The sequence below is a fragment of the Natrix helvetica genome (assembly GCF_964273705.1).
Source record: "Natrix helvetica genome assembly, chromosome: Z".
NCBI classification, from domain to species: domain Eukaryota; kingdom Metazoa; phylum Chordata; class Lepidosauria; order Squamata; family Natricidae; genus Natrix; species Natrix helvetica.
In genome coordinates this window covers 105050481-105066637 of record NC_138554.1, presented here as the reverse complement: position 1 = coordinate 105066637, position 16157 = coordinate 105050481, and the positions used below count along the sequence as shown (strand labels likewise).

At 34.8% G+C, this 16157-nt stretch overlaps 1 protein-coding gene across 5 annotated transcripts in view; it reads right to left on the bottom strand.

Moving 5' to 3' along the window:
• Positions 1–16157, bottom strand: part of ETV1 (ETS variant transcription factor 1) — a 119218-nt gene that overhangs the window by 45898 nt on the left and 57163 nt on the right. For all 5 annotated transcript variants that reach the window (XM_081933420.1, XM_081933421.1, XM_081933424.1 and 2 more), the window contains 3 exons: positions 15418–15547; positions 11259–11447; positions 8446–8693 (listed from right to left, as the gene is read on the bottom strand). In XM_081933420.1, coding sequence (XP_081789546.1) covers positions 8446–8693; positions 11259–11447; positions 15418–15547 — 567 coding nt within the window. The remainder of the gene's footprint in view (positions 1–8445; positions 8694–11258; positions 11448–15417; positions 15548–16157) is intronic.

The window sequence follows — 16157 nt, the reverse complement described above, 5'->3', positions numbered from 1 at the left end:
TTGTCCACAGCCATTCCAAAAGAAACCAAAACACACACAAATAAAATATATAGTTTTCATCCCTGAAATACACCAGATTGCTTTCTATAGCAAACTGCTGGTTTATTCTGGCATTGTCATGACATCCGGTTTTCAGAAAACACATCAGGCAACAACCAGCATCTTTTAACAAATGGTTACTTGTTACAGAGGGTTGCAGAATCAAAAAGACATGTGTGTTTGTAATGCAAAAAAAAAAAAAGCTCAATCTACTGGGTGCCTCTTTTTATGTATTTATTTCAGTCATATGGCATAATTTTTAAGTATGTGTAGACTAGCTTGCTTTTTTTTTATAAAGAAGTGCACATAAATGAATGCGCACACATACCATTTTTCACTCCCTTTTGTGATCTTTGGCTGGAAACACACACCAACATCTGTGCTTTAGCCTCTTCCTCCACCCTGTTCTCTGTCTATAAAAATTTAAGTTCTGCAAACACTGCTGGGCTATAGTGACATATATGAATGGAATTCAGACCAACCAGTTCCTGTTTATGTTTCTGATTGGCTCATGTAGCCTTTTCATTCACTATACATTAGAAACATGCCAAGGCCACATAAATGGTGTCAAGTTACATACTGAGGAGGCCAACACACATTAATCATTGTTTCAAGTCAATGGGCAGGAGTAGCAGCTGATGGAATACTACACCCTTCAGCTTTGTATAAATGGACATTCCAGTGTATTTCTCCCATTACTCTCCCCCGCCTCTTTCCCCCTTCAGTATCCATTTTATGAATGAAACTCCAGGCTCCATTCATATAAAAGCTTTGCTTACTGGGTATAGCCTCTAGGGATCAGTCAGACTTGGGGAAGGCTGATGCGATTGGTTTAAGACAAGCTTCAGCCTTCCATTACTGATTGAAAATTCAGCTGATGTCCATTTGACCTGCATTAATGCACAAAGAGTAAATCCAGACTGTATTCTCAATTCTCAAATCAAATCATTAGCCAATGCCACTTACTGTAACTGTAGATTCAGAGGATATTTTATCTATTCCTTTGGGGAGGAGAGAGAAGAAATAAAATCAAGAACAAGACAATCTTTTGGAGCTATTGCTACTGTGATGTGATGTATGTGATTATAATTATATAGAAAAGTTTTGACAACACTCATTTCAGTTTGTATATACAGATGCGGGAATGGTAAAGATTGGAGGATATAGCTAGAAAATATTCTTTCAAAGGCAGGAAAATGATACATTCTTATGATATAGTACTTATTCCAGACTGCAGTCACTGGATATATAACCCAAAGCAAAAACCTGTACTTTAAATCAGTGGCCCCCAACCTTCTTGGCACCAGGGACGAGTTCTGTAGAGAGAGGCTTTTCCGTGGACCAGAGTGGATGTGGTTTGTCTGCTTCCTTTATCCCATGTACCCCTTTTTGTTTTTCATTCAAAATTATTTATAGATTTGCTTTCACCTTCTGAGGGTTTTCTTTTCCTTTTTTAAAAGAAAAAAATGACCAGATTTTTTTCAAAAGAATGTCTTCCCAGTAATGTGATGTATAGCTCTTCATCAAATTTGATGTCAAATTCCTTTCAAGAAAGAATAACTCATGGAATGCTAGGATCAAACTTATAACACTATTTCTATGCAAGGGAACTATCACTATTATACAAGAACGTACAATCTGAAATTCTAAGCTCCTCTTTGATGTGAACTCGACAAATTGCCAAATCATAATCGATAGGTCAACAGAAGGAAAAAATATTAAAAAGATGGAAAATACATTTTGTAATGGTATTTTATGTATTTAAACCACGATCTTCTAGGATCAATACGACTTATGCCAGTAATTTTTTTCAGATAATGGTCTCCCAGTCCTAAGGCTTTCAAAAGAAAGAACTGCGGTACGGAAGTGTGAGTTTGACAAAGGAAAGGGTGGGCTTCAAAAGTTCCATCAACAGGTTCAGGCATAGCCTGGGTGTCCTCCTGCACCATGGCAGGGAAGGGGCATTGTGCCCTCCCCGTGATTTGGAGGCTTTCCTTGACCCTCTGGGAAGGTGAAAACTGCTTCCCCAGGCTCTGGAGGGCCTCGGGACTCCAGATATGGCCCATTTCTGGACTTCCGGTAGGCCCATTTTTCACTCTCCCCAAGCCTCCATGTGGGCCCTGAACTTACCTTACATGATGAACAGGCTTCATGGAGATTCCTGGGAATGGAGGGGTGGGGTGGGGGGACTCAGCCAGCGGTTGCATTTAGGGGTTCGCCGAAGCAGGCAGTATCCTAGCTAGAGGATCGCCTGAACCCATGTGAACCCCCAGCAGTCCATCTCTGTCTCCAGGTAGAAAAGGGCAGATTAACCAACTATAGTCACAACCCACTATGCTGTACCTTCTATAAGGAAAATATTGATCTTTTAATGTAAAATTGTTATCCGATTAGTCGGATGTAGTTTCTTTGAATGTAGCTAAATTTTGTTGTACTGTCTGTAAAATTATGCAGTCCACTGATAATCCACCAACATTTTTAGATATTATCTCATTTTTTTTAATTTTTAATGCTTATTTCTAATATCTGTGATCATAATAAAAATTAAAAATGACTACTGCTTATGAGGATCTTGTTTATTTAAAAACTAGTGTTTTAAAGGAGTTATTTTCAGCTAAGGAACATGCAAGCTACTAAATTACAAACAATAAGAATAAAAATTTTATGGGAATTTAGGGGGAGAATCTAAAGATCTAAATTATCTAAAAACTAAAAATTAGTTTTTAAGAAAATGAAAAATAAATGAGGTTAAAGTTTATCTTGACCCAAATCTTAATAATACAAAAACAATTTTCTATTAGAGAAGTTAACAGAAAAAGAGGCTCCAAAGTAGTGGGAATACTTAAAAATGGGTAGGGTGAGAAAGAAAAAGGAACAGTTCCAAACATTTCTAAAGAAGGAGATGTGGTTACACAAAAAGTTTAAAGAGCATGCAAACATCAAAAAGGACATTAAAACAATCAAATAAAGGAGGAACAGATCAAATAACAAAGAGATCAAACCATCTGTGAGATAAAATAAATGAGAACGATGGGGCTAACAAAAGAAGTTAAAAATAACAAAGAGAGCTTTCCTAAGCAAAGTCAAAGTAAAAAAGGAATACAATAATACAATAGTAGAGTTGGAAGGGACCTTGGAGGTCTTCTAGTCCAACCCCCTGCCCAGGCAGGAAACCCTATACCGTTCCAGACAAATAGTTATCCAACATCTTCTTAAAGACTTCCAGTGTTGGGGCATTCACAACTTCTGGAGGCAAGCTGTTCCACTGATTAATTGTTCTCACTGTCAGGAAATTTCTCCTCAGTTCTAAGTTGCTTCTCTCCTTGATTAGTTTCCACCCATTGCTTCTTGTTCTACCCTCAGGTGCCTTGGAGAATAGTTTGACTCCCTCTTCTTTGTGGCAACCTCTGAGATATTGGAATAATGCTATCATGTCTCCCCTAGTCCTTCTTTCTCTTAAGCTAAACATACCCAGTTCCTGCAACCGTTCTTCATATGTTTTAGTCTCCAGTCCCCTAATCATCTTTGTTGTTCTTCTCTGCACTCTTTCTAGAGTCTCCACATCTTTTTTACATCGTGGCGACCAGAACTGAATGCAGTATTCCAAGTGTGGCCTTACCAAGGCATTATAAAGTGGTATGAACACTTCACGTGATCTTGATTCTATCCCTCTGTTGATGCAGCCTAGAACTGTGTTGGCTTTTTTGGCAGCTGCTGCACACTGCTGGCTCATATTTAAATGGTTGTCCACTAGGACTCCAAGATCCCTTTCACAGTTACTACTACTGAGTATGGTATCACCTATACTGTACTGTGCATTCCGTTTTTGTTGCCTAAATGTAGAACCTTACTCTTTTCACCATTGAATTTCATTTTATTAGATAGTGCCCAATGTTCAAGTTTGTCAAGATCCTTCTGTATCTTAAGCCTATCTTCTGGAGTGTTGGCTATTCCTGCCAGCTTGGTATCATCTGCAAATTTGATGAGTTCCCCATTTATTCCCTCATCCAAATCATTGATGAAGATGTTGAAGAGTACTGGGCCTAAAACAGAGCCTTGGGGTACTCCACTGCATACTTCCCTCCATGTAGATGCAGTTCCATTGAGAACTACACGTTGAGTGCGGTAATACTATCATCTACTTATGGAAAAAACGAACAAAAAATACCTGATAAATAGAAAAGACCTATTCAATTTAATTTTGGCCTACTCATTTCTAAAAACAATATGACTGAAGTAGGTGTATTCCAGCTTGACTTTGAGCTGATCATGATATACTTCAAACTTAAATTAATTCAGATCCAAATCTTGCATCCTAGATAAGGATGATGTCTGGGATGTGGCCAAACATGAATCCATCACTTAACACATTGGAAGAATATGTGAAGCATCTGATAAACTGATAGAAGGCAACTGTTAACGTATCTTAAGAAAAAAAAACGGAAATTCAAGATCCAGAAAACTAAAAACGAATCTATCTATTATTCATGCCAGGGAAAATTATTTAGGAGATGACAGTTATTGACCATAAAAGTAAAACGGTACTTATTAAAAATCATAATGGTTTTGACAAAACAGCTGTTGTCAGATTAAATTTACTGGTGTTTTTTTAAAAAAACACTTTAGTAGATTATGGCATTGCTTTCCTCAGAGACATTAGGGTCATGTTGTTGGCTGAACCTGATAGAGGGGAGTTTGTGAATGAAATATAGTTACCATATCATAAGAAATAATAGTTCCATTGTCTCACCTGGAATATTGCATCCATTTCAGGTCACCATATTTTAACAAAGATTCAGAGAAACTGCAAATGACATAGTAAATGACTGTATAGATAATCAGGGGCCTCAAACATAAATCTTATTAGGAAATCTTATTATTTTCAATAGAGATGAGAAAGTAAACCTGCTAATACTTTTCAAGTCCTTAAAGGAATGTCATACAGAAAAAGGCCAGGACCTTTTCTCTATTGCCATAGAAGGTAGGGCACAAAATAATGGTGTTACAGTCAAAAAGCAAAATTCTGGTTACTAATGGGAGACCATTTTGACAATGAAGCAGATCCTTTGCTGAATGTGTTCTGCAGAGGTTAAACAATAGCCATCCATTTAGAGATAATTTACATTGGCTTTCTATGCCAAGAAAATTGAACTCAATAGTATAGATGGCTTTCCGATGCTATGACTCTGTGACCTAGAATGCTTCCCATTACAGAATTATGTGCACCTAGAAAGCACCTATAAAAACTGCACTCTAATAGAAATTACTATTTCATTTTGCAGTCTGAATTATCCACACAGCATGGCTCCTAGGATGGGTGGAAAAATAAAACATCTTCCACTGTGTTGACATTTCTATTTCTTTCCATGTTCCATTATCTCAACATTCTGCAATAGAAACTGCATACCTGCAATTACAACTAATTGATCTGCCATTTCCGATGTCATAATTAATGTCATGTTTTAATAGAGTTATAATCATTCCATAATAATGGTTTTCATTCAGCAGATTTCCAAAATGGGTAAGAATATGGAGCTCAAAAGCAATAAGCAGTGTTGAGGCTCTTTCAAAATCTCCCAGAAGAAACATCTTATTATAATGATCCTGCAAAAGAGTTTTTTTTAAAAAAAATTATCTAGATAGCAAAGTAATATTATGCAAGCTCCTTTTCAGTGTTACTTATCCCTAAACATCCATAAACATAATAAAATCAATGATTCAATGGCAAAATGCATTATGCTTCCAAAAGGGTTATTTAAAGTACTCTTAGAGCAAAGATAAGGGAAAGGGTGACTTCTGCAGAACAAAGCAAAACACCATCAAACCATTGACTGTATTTTATGTTGGTACAGATGTGCCAACTTAAATGCAGGAATTTAGAGCCATAAAAAGTACTCTAAGGCCACAAATCAATTCTTCATGACTACTGATTTTCCTGTGAGATCATTTTAAACTAATATTTTCTCCTGAAGAAGCAGAGGCCAATTCCTGAAATTAAAAGAATGGATGGGAATAAGAAACAAAACTTGATATTACATATACCAAATTTATAAACATGAAAAGCATTCTTTCTCCCCACAAATGTATAGGCAATGAGACAGATCCATCTAACACAATGACTTCATTCACGGATCATTATTCAGAATGGAAAGTTAACATAACCAAAATTTTAGCTACCCCACAATTTTCTAACATCAATTCATTCTGAATCTTGTCATGGGTCAGAAAGAGGATAGATAACTGACTTAGAATATGTATCAAAAATCAGCCTTCTATGACCCATGGTGGCACAGTGGTTAGAGTACAGTACTGCAGGTACCTTTGCTGACTGCTGGCTACCTGCAATTTGGCAGTTCAAATGTCACCAGGCTCAGGGTTGACTCAGCCTTCTATCCTTCCGAGGTGGTAAAATGAGAACCCAGATTGTTGGGGGCAATATGCTGATGCTGTAAACTGTTTAGAGAGGGCTGTAAAGCCCTGTAAAGTGGTATATAATCTAAGTGCTACTGCTATCCCTATTCCATATAATTTTCCCTATTCCATATAATTTTGCACCTGGGCAAAGAACAGTGGAAATCCAGATTTTACTATGAAGACTCATGTGCTAAATCTTGAAAGAGATTATTTAAAAAATATGTAAGGGGATCAGTATCTAGTAGATCAATACATTAACAGTCCTGCTGTAATGATGAAATGGAAGACAGATAACTCAATTCACTTCTCTGATATTCTTGTAGGAAAAGCAAGATAAGAGGAATAAGACTTTGATTTTAATATACTGTTAATCTAGGAGAGCAGTGGGATAAAAGAACTGTTTTAATTTATGCTTTGTAGGACTAGTTCAGGTGTCAGTACTATTTTATCAACAATTAATTCAAGAGTCAACAATTATGCTTATGCAAAATATAAACTAATACTTCCCAAATGACCTTGGGGAATAGTGGTACATATATTATTTTACCAAATCTTTCAGAATGATGAGGAAGGGACAAGATAAATCAGCTTCAGTTCAGACTATAAGCACAAGAAATGGTAACCCCCCCTGCTAAAATATAAGAACAAGAACTTTGTTACCATATTAGCTGAATAGCCCAAGTAAGCATATTTGATGGGATTAAGAGGGGGTTCCTAAACCTGGGCCTTTCTCCTTTCCTTGATCAATGGTAGCAAGATGTTTTCAAAAAGCTAGACACATTTTTGAAATCTTTCTCTCTGAGAGGAATAAAAATCCTACCAAACGCAAAAGGACATGATTAACAGGAATCAATAGAACTTCACTACCACTTACTCAGCAATTCTTAAGTGACTAACAACATGATAATCTCTTCAGTAAAGAAATAGGATTCCAGAAAGAACAACTTTTCCAATGTCGGAAGATTGGGGTAAATATCTTACAACTACATCTGGCAACAATCAGAGTAATGTAAATTACAAAATAGTGTCCTTGCTTACCTTCTTACTAATTTAATTTAAAAGTAAATATATTCAGAGTGTTTACTTCAAGCAGTAAAAAGTATTATATTATACTGTAAAATATTATTAAAAATTAACTAGTATCAATGAAAAGTTGGTTTATCAATTGGAAGGGATTTTACATAAATCATGTAAGTTTCATCATCAGTTTTGTCTGATACCCCAAATCTCTAGATAATGCCAAGTTCAGATAAATAATAATAATATTAGTGAACAATTGCATTGATTTGAAATTATTTATGAGATAAAATTTCAATATTCAGTGTTTTGACTGATCAGAGCTTTTCTACTGCATCATTAATATAAAAATATGAGTATTGATTTTAAAAATCTATCTAATGCTTGCTGGGAAAGAGCCTGAAATGAAATATTTGTATTAAATTTCCACTTTAGACTATTACCTTGCAGGGGTGGGTTGCTACTGGAATTACTGCTGGTTCAGTGCGCAGGTGCTTTGTGTGTGCTCCACACACACATGTACAGTTGCCTGTAAATAGATCTGTGCATGTGCAGAACATTTAAAAAAGCCAAAAAACATGCCGCAGTGATGGGGGGAACCGGTTTGGAGGCATGGCTAGCCTGGGTCACTGCCGGTTCTGCGATCCAGGCCAACATTCCACTATTTGTTCACCTGAACCATTGTGAACCGGTACCAACCTACCTCTGGTACCTTGACATTATATATATATAAAGCCTTTTCACACGACAAGATCATTGAAAAAAAAATGCTATTTTGTTTAATGGTATAAATCTTGTATGATAAAACCTGTACTTTCATTAACAATCTAATGTGTTAAAACAGAATGCTCCTAAATTACCTAGAAATGTTGACCCTAGTGAAGTTTTTCAGAGTTACATCTTTAAAATAAATCAAATCTTGTCAAATAAATCAAATCCTACTGAACAAAAAATGAAAAGAAATATTTGGATTACCTGAATCATATGCAAAATCTCTAGGTTCTTGTTTAATCATCAGAGGAGAAGGGAAGCTTTGATTGACTGAATTGCCAACCATGGCATTGTGTTCATACACTGGATCATGGTACTCCTGTTTAAACCCTTGAGGTGGGAAAGGGATGGTTGGCTCAGACATCTGGCGTTGGTACATTGGACGTCCTTCCCGTGGCATGGCAGGCAAAGGAGGAAAGGAATTACAAGGTTCTGAGAGCTGACGGCGAAATCTAGGACAATAACACAGAAAATGATTATTAATCTAGTGATGGTGGAGAGATAGGTACCATGGAGAAAGAATGGATTATGGTCAGGGTGGGACAGAAGATAAACTGTCACAACAGATGGCATGGGGAAAATGATAGTAAATTTTGGAAATTAATTTTTCTCCTGGGAAAGAAACACATATATAATTTTCTGCAGAGTACAGGAAGAATCTAAGAGACAGCACAGGAAACATCATTCTGTAAGAATTAGATAAAAACAGCTGCCCCTAGAGAAGGATTTCATGGTTGATCCTGCCATAATAAACAGTTTTATTAAGAACCAATTAAGTATGCTCTTTTTTGTTCATTTGATATTAATAAGCTATTTAAAAGTAACAGAGAAATGAATGAAACCAGAAAACAATATTTTATATCGCACAAGGAGAAAATAAAGTAAGTAGAATATTTAGCAGAAACACATTGTTTTTGCAGTCATTCAGGTAGCAGATACTTAAATCATATTATTTATTTGGATTGATAATTTATATATAAATAGCATGTTCAGTATTCAAAACACTTCATTTAATGTGCTACAGAAAATATAATGTATCAGGAAAGCATGGATTGTCCAAACTAAATTAAGAAGGAATGCATAAAAAGAGGGATAAAATAACTGGACTCATAGTGTGTGTGTAGATAGATAGATAGATAGATAGATAGATAGATAGATAGATAGATAGATAGATAGATAGATAGATAGATAGATAGATAGATAGATAGATAGATAGATAGATAGATGTGTTCATACAAGTAGCTTTGATTTCTTTTGGTACTCATTAAGGTAATTGGGCTTTTCACAAATAATAGAATACAATACTATTGATTGTTTACTTTAAAGTCTTCTGCCACTATCCACCTCACATGTGAGCAGTAACAATTTAATAATTTACTGAAGCTACAAATATACTAAACCATGGTTCATCACATTTTGCTAACTTTTTGAGTTCTGTCTGGAACCTTCATCTTATTCTATGTAAATAAAATGCATGTTAACATTGAAGAAAGCCCACCAAGTTCAATGGATTAACTTCCATGTCTGTTCATTTAGAAATTGCAGTACAACAAGCAATTTTTAGTATCAGTCTATTAGAAGGAACTAATAAGAAATATTTGTAGTTTAAAGTCTTAGAATTTATATGGTGATATTCTGACTTTAGAGTGAAAATGTAAATTCAAAGACTAATGGAACCATCACCAAATTATTTGTATCATTGTGTATATTAGGGAAATTTCATAAATAGTATGTCAGCTGTGACCCTACACATTACTACATCCTATGGGAGTGGGTAAAATATATGGTATCACATTAAAACTGAATTCTGGAGTACATTCTGATAAGGTTAGAATATAACCAACCAATTTGGTTTGTTTATACAACCAAATAAATTAGACTTGCTTTAACAATCATTATCAGAATTCAAATATAGCCATAACTAAATTTAAACAAAATGTATTAATTTAATCTTGGATGCTTTGCCTTAGGAAATTCAAATTTAAGAAATAAGCAGGGTGATTCAGGGACGTAGCTGAAGCTTCAGTTTAGTTTTTTTAGCTTTTGTGGTTTTGCTAAGTCTAAAGTTATTTGAACATAGTTTGTTTTGGCTGTTTAACTTCCTCTTCCTAAGCTAGTGCATTTCAAAATGCTCAAAGGACTAAATAAAAAACAAAAAAGCCCACACCCTTTCAATGGATACTATGCAAATTATAACATTAAACAGCAATATTTACGTATAATTGATTTAATTAAATTCAAAACAACGAACAAAGAAAGAGTGGTTTGCAACCCTCATAAAAATCCTATGTAGCAATTTTTCCCAGTCAAATAAATAGTATTTATATCTATGAAATTTATAAAAAAATGTCTACTTTGTCCAAATGCAGTAGAATTTTACGAGATGTTAATTTTAACATCTGTTTTATTATTGCCCTTAAAATACCATCCTTTAAAAAAAACTTTCAGATTGTCTAGAGCTAATGATTTTTCAACTGATTACTTGAAAAAAATATGTGCTAGAATTGTTAACTTTGTTAACAGAAAATTTTAAAAATGCTATAATATAGTGTTATGTATTAGAACTGAACATGTTCTGAAAATATCTTGGAAGGCATCCTTCAAGCTTCTCTGCTGTTCATTAAAGAAAATGTATCTTTTATCTAGCTTCTGCCTAGTTCTGAAAAATATGCTGTTTTGGTTTTTTAAACCAATAGCAACTTTTGGCTAAGTTGAAGGCTTGAAAAAATTTCTGCATAGTCTGAAGGGCCTTTATCTGAAACATTTTTTAAAATGTATATAGGGTTACAATATAGGTTGATATACAACACATTGTCTCAGAATTGTCTCCTTTCCATGTATTGATTGTTGTTCTTGTCTCTGCATGTATGTGAATTCACTCCTGCATCATTCTCAAGATTTTAAATAAAATTAACTATGGTGGATGATCCTGACATATTCAATAATAAACACAATATAAAAAAGTGGCAAACCTACTTACAATGGAAAACAAACATAGGAAGAATTGACTCTGTTACCTGTGATCCATATGAAAGTTATTGTCTGAAATGGGCTGGGACGGAGGCAAATGAGTTGCAAAAATCCGGTCAGGTTTAGAACTCTGAACCGAGTTTGAAGATGCATGATGCAGTGGTGAAACTGGAGTACTTGATGGAGTTGGTGGGTTAGAAGTCCTCATTCCCACTTGTGGCTTCTGATCATAGGCACTGTTGGTTAAACAAGGGGAGATATAAATGGCTTTCTCAGATAGACTAATTGTAAATAATCTAAATTTCTAAAAAATCCCAGTTAGACTTCATAACACACTCAAGACTGTATGCAGTCTTGATGCTCTTTATTGATTATCTCTATTATTCTGGTAGGTTACAGTCTCAAAATATAGCTGAAGGGCACATTTTAGGCAATGTTGATCCAGACAAACCAGATGTATAATCCTGAAATTGAATTTTATTTCCTCATTTGCCTCTAGATTGTTTTAGCCATGATTACATGACTGCACCATAGTAGTTGAGTTCACATATCTTGTAAAGTCCTGAATTATGGTTTATAAATGCAAAAACTAAGGTCACATTATGCATTTAGGTAACACCAAATACAGTATAGCACAAAGCATAGTATTTAATCAACTTCCTTGTGCCAATAACTAATGCTAATCTTGAACAATCTTGATTCTATATTACAGTCTTAATCTTGATTCTACTAGATGATCAAAGCATAAATCATTCTCTATCCAGCATTATTTCCTAACCAAGTTAGGAAGTTCTGGATATAATATGCATAACAAATACACACTGATTATTCTTTGTGCTTGTTAGATACATCTGCTATTTGTTTGGAGAGTTTGTTTTTCTTACTTTTTAAGAATATGTAGAACAAAATGCTTGCACCACAATTTTTATAAAGACAGCTTTGTAGCTTTATAAAGATTTTGGATCAAGCTGATTTTACAAAAATGAACTTTTAAAGCTATAGAACATAAATAAAAATGGTTACGATCACAATTTTTTATAAAAATCAGAAATATTCCACAAAGCATAAAAGCAAAACTGATTAAAAATTTACACAATAGAGTCAAGTTTTTGCGTTTCAAAGAACTTACCACAAGAAAATATTAAAAGTGATCCCCTACCCGCAAAGAGTCTTATTTCCAAATCGTAGCTTGTCGGTTTTCGTGTATTTATCATATTTCTAGGTCACCCAATTCTAACATAAATCTAGCAAATATTAGCGAGAAACGAAGCATTAAAGATGCAAATTGGGATTTCTCAGGTATAGAATAAACTGCACTAGCAGCAATTCCAAAGCCTGATAGGAATTAGAAACAACTATATTGTCTTATCAATAAGCTAGTCTTTCAGTGAATCACTTCAGAATATTGATTTAAGATTACTGGAAGATACAGTATAAGTTATGTTAAATGGATAATTGGATGTCAAAGATTGTATTGTGTATTGCTTCGTTGTTTGAAGTTGGGTTCATTTTTTAAGTTTCATCAATCATTCAAGTGTTACCTCCAAAGTAAGATTTATTTTATCCTTAAGCAAGAAAAATGCCAGAAATATGGCATCGTACGTTTTATTTGCAATGTTTCTTTTTTTTTAACATACAGCTTTGCCCTTTATTGGAATAAAACACTTCATTTGAGATTTGCACACATGTCTAAGTGTGATAACATGTAGGGGTGATACAACAATATGATTTGCATTTTTAATGTTATTCTTTTTTACTTAATTTTGCAATGTTTCTATAGGTGTATGCATGTATATAAGGATTTTGAATTTCAAAAGAAACATGACATATTTGATTGGAACAAGTGAGTAAACCTGCTAAGAATCCATATTTTTGAAAGATGAAGGAAGTCCAGGAAATGGAGAAAAGGATTTCCCTTATATTAACCTAGGAGAAGGAACCTGTTATCTTTCTAGATACAGCTAAGCTACAATTCTCCATCTTTCCTTATCTATGACCACTGAGAAAGAGGTTCTGGAAAATCAGAGAGGCGACAGATAATCCATCGTCATTCAGAAGTCTGTTGCCATCTTAGAGTTAGAAGACTTATAGAATGTTAGAAGCATACAGTAAAACTAAAATAAAAATACAGAGTTATGCATATTACAATGATGCTATTCTTTTCTTCAAAAAAGTTATTCTCTTGGTTGCAGAGCTATTTGAACTCCCAAGAGTAAATACATCGCTGCAAAGCACTCTGTGGGATGAATAAAAAGGCAGACACTTTATACCCATCCTAATGCATCTGGATACCACTTATGGACCTTTCTTCCAAAGGAAACATTCCTCATGCCCACTTTGATTTCTTTTTGGCAATGGGCTTAATTTTCCCAGGTTTCTACTGTTGGAGACCATTACCATCAGATTGTTTTTGATACTTTTACAGAGCATGTACACCAGCTGTTATGCTCTGTTGCATTTTTACACTTCCTTTGTCACTGGAAATTACAGAGATGAAATAAGATATAAATGAAAATGAATGGAGCCACAGTTCTACCTACAATGCAGAATGTGTGAAAAAAGCAGTTCCAAGGAAGAAAAACAGCATCTCCTTAAGGGAAGTGATAATGACCCATACTGGCTTGCAAATATTTTTTTTTAACTTCAACTCCTGTAATCCTATATCATTACACAACTTTAACAAGCTTTCAGATCATTGTCCACAGTGACTGCACTCAGATGATTCATAATTTCACTTGTTTCACTATCATTTGAAACTGGGAAAAGGGCCACTATCTGAAAGAAGATTAAAGTCCCCTTTTTGTTTGGCACTGTTCCTGTAACAAGTGCAAGCAAAGCCCCTGTTCTTGTTTCCATAAAAGAAGGAGTCCTCTTAATCATTTTTCAATGCAAAACAAATAGGAGCCTATCATGCATAGACAGTAACTACAAAACTATGACAGACTAGCAATTCCGGCATCATAGCAGCCTGATGAGGCAGATAGTGAGAATTAATTAATAATATGCAGGTATCATCTGTTATTTAAAGTGGAGACTGAATATTTATTTAATAGTGTTCACTGGCTTTGGATTAGTTTACAAAATAATGTTATTCTGATTTAATATTCCCTAAAAATAATTCAACACCATCCTCTTATCCCTTTGTTCACATACTAGAATAGCTAGCTTCTAGACGTGTTGAACATCTGGAACAGGAACTATAGTTTAATCTCAACCTAAAGTCAAAAAACCAATACCAGTTTCATCATGTATGAGTCTCAGTGGAAGATTCCAGATTCCATTACACTTATTTGCATGCAATGGAGAGTGAGCAGTTGTAATCTGATTTTTCCAGAAATGCACAAGCATGCCTGTACACCCTGTTTGATCATACCCATCTGATGTCAATTGTCAATGGATAGATTTACATACAGATGGTTTGTTAATAAAATATGCAAACCAGGAACTCTGATATGATAACAGATAATAACAGACTAGTGTTCTATCATGACAAAAAGTCATAGACTTGTTGGCTGCATTTATTGGCAAAAGCAGTCAAGGGGTAGCAAGCAGAAGCATTGCATGCCTAATTATGGAGGAATCACTATATTTCTCTTTTAAGCTATGTAGGGAATTCTGGGAGTTGAAGTCCACATAGTTTTAAAGGGTTAAGAATTTTAATTTAATTTAATTTAATTTAATTTAATGCTTCTAGACCGCCCCCTCTCCCGAAAGGGACTCAAACCAAGATTGAGAAACACTGGTTTAATTGTTTTAAAATTTTAATTTTTAGAAATATAAACAAAAAAATCCAAGCATTCATGCAGCCAATACTATTTCAAACTGTAAAATTTATGAAAGAGAAACTCCTATATATAAGGGAAATAATTTAGCCTACTCTTTATGAAGATTCTCGGTTGTCCAAGATCGTGGTTGTCCCAAAGGTGCTTTTTCAAAAGGACTTTGGGATCAGGGGGAAAAAAAAGTCCTATTGTGATACTTTAGCCTACTGTTTTCCAACTTTAGCTTATTTTTCTTAGGAGTAAACATGACAAGAATTTATTTCCCCACTTAAAAACCGGTATGATCAAATACAACTTGGCTACATCATAAGACCAGATAACCTCTTTCAATATCAAGAAAAAGTAGATTTTAATTGTTCTGTTACTGTATCATCATGATGTTAAAGTTTCCACTGAAAGAACTAATACAAAATATTTACTTTACCTGACATTGTACAGGCACTTTTCTCCATAACTGAATTTGAATGGTTGTTCTTGACTACAAGCGGAGCTGAGTTCAGAACATGGACTGTGGGGTTCTTTCTTGATTTTCACTGAAAGACCATGAAAAGCCACTGGAAAGATTAAAAAAAAAACAGAAACAGAAATTAATTTCAAGCAGATAAGAATGTAATAATGATGGTTTTGTTGTATTCGGGTCTTTTCCCGTGTAAGATTGAGATTGTCTTTGCAACGTTTCAGCGAGATCTCACTCGCCATCTTCAGGCAAATTGATTTCATGTCCTGTAGCTTAAAGGTGCTGGAAAAGGGAGGAAGTTTTTTCTTTTTTTCTTACTGCGTTCTTGTGTTCTGTGATGCGTGCATTTATTCTCCTGTTTGTTTGTCCTATATATGTTGCCGGGCAGATTTTGCATGGTATTTCGTAGACTCCTTGGTTTTCTAGCTGGATTTTGTCTTTGGGGTTTCTTAAGATGTTGGCTATTTTTTGGTCAGTGGTGAAGGCTGTCTTGATATTGTGCTTGTGGAGAATTTTGCTGATTTTATCTGTGGTGCCTTTGATATAAGGGAGGAGGGCGATGCTATTGTCTAACCCTAACCCTTATATCAAAGGCACCACAGATAAAATCAGCAAAATTCTCCACAAGCACAAACAGGAGAATAAATGCACACATCACAGAACATAAGAACGCAGTAAGAAAAAAAGAAAAAAACTTCCTCCCTTTT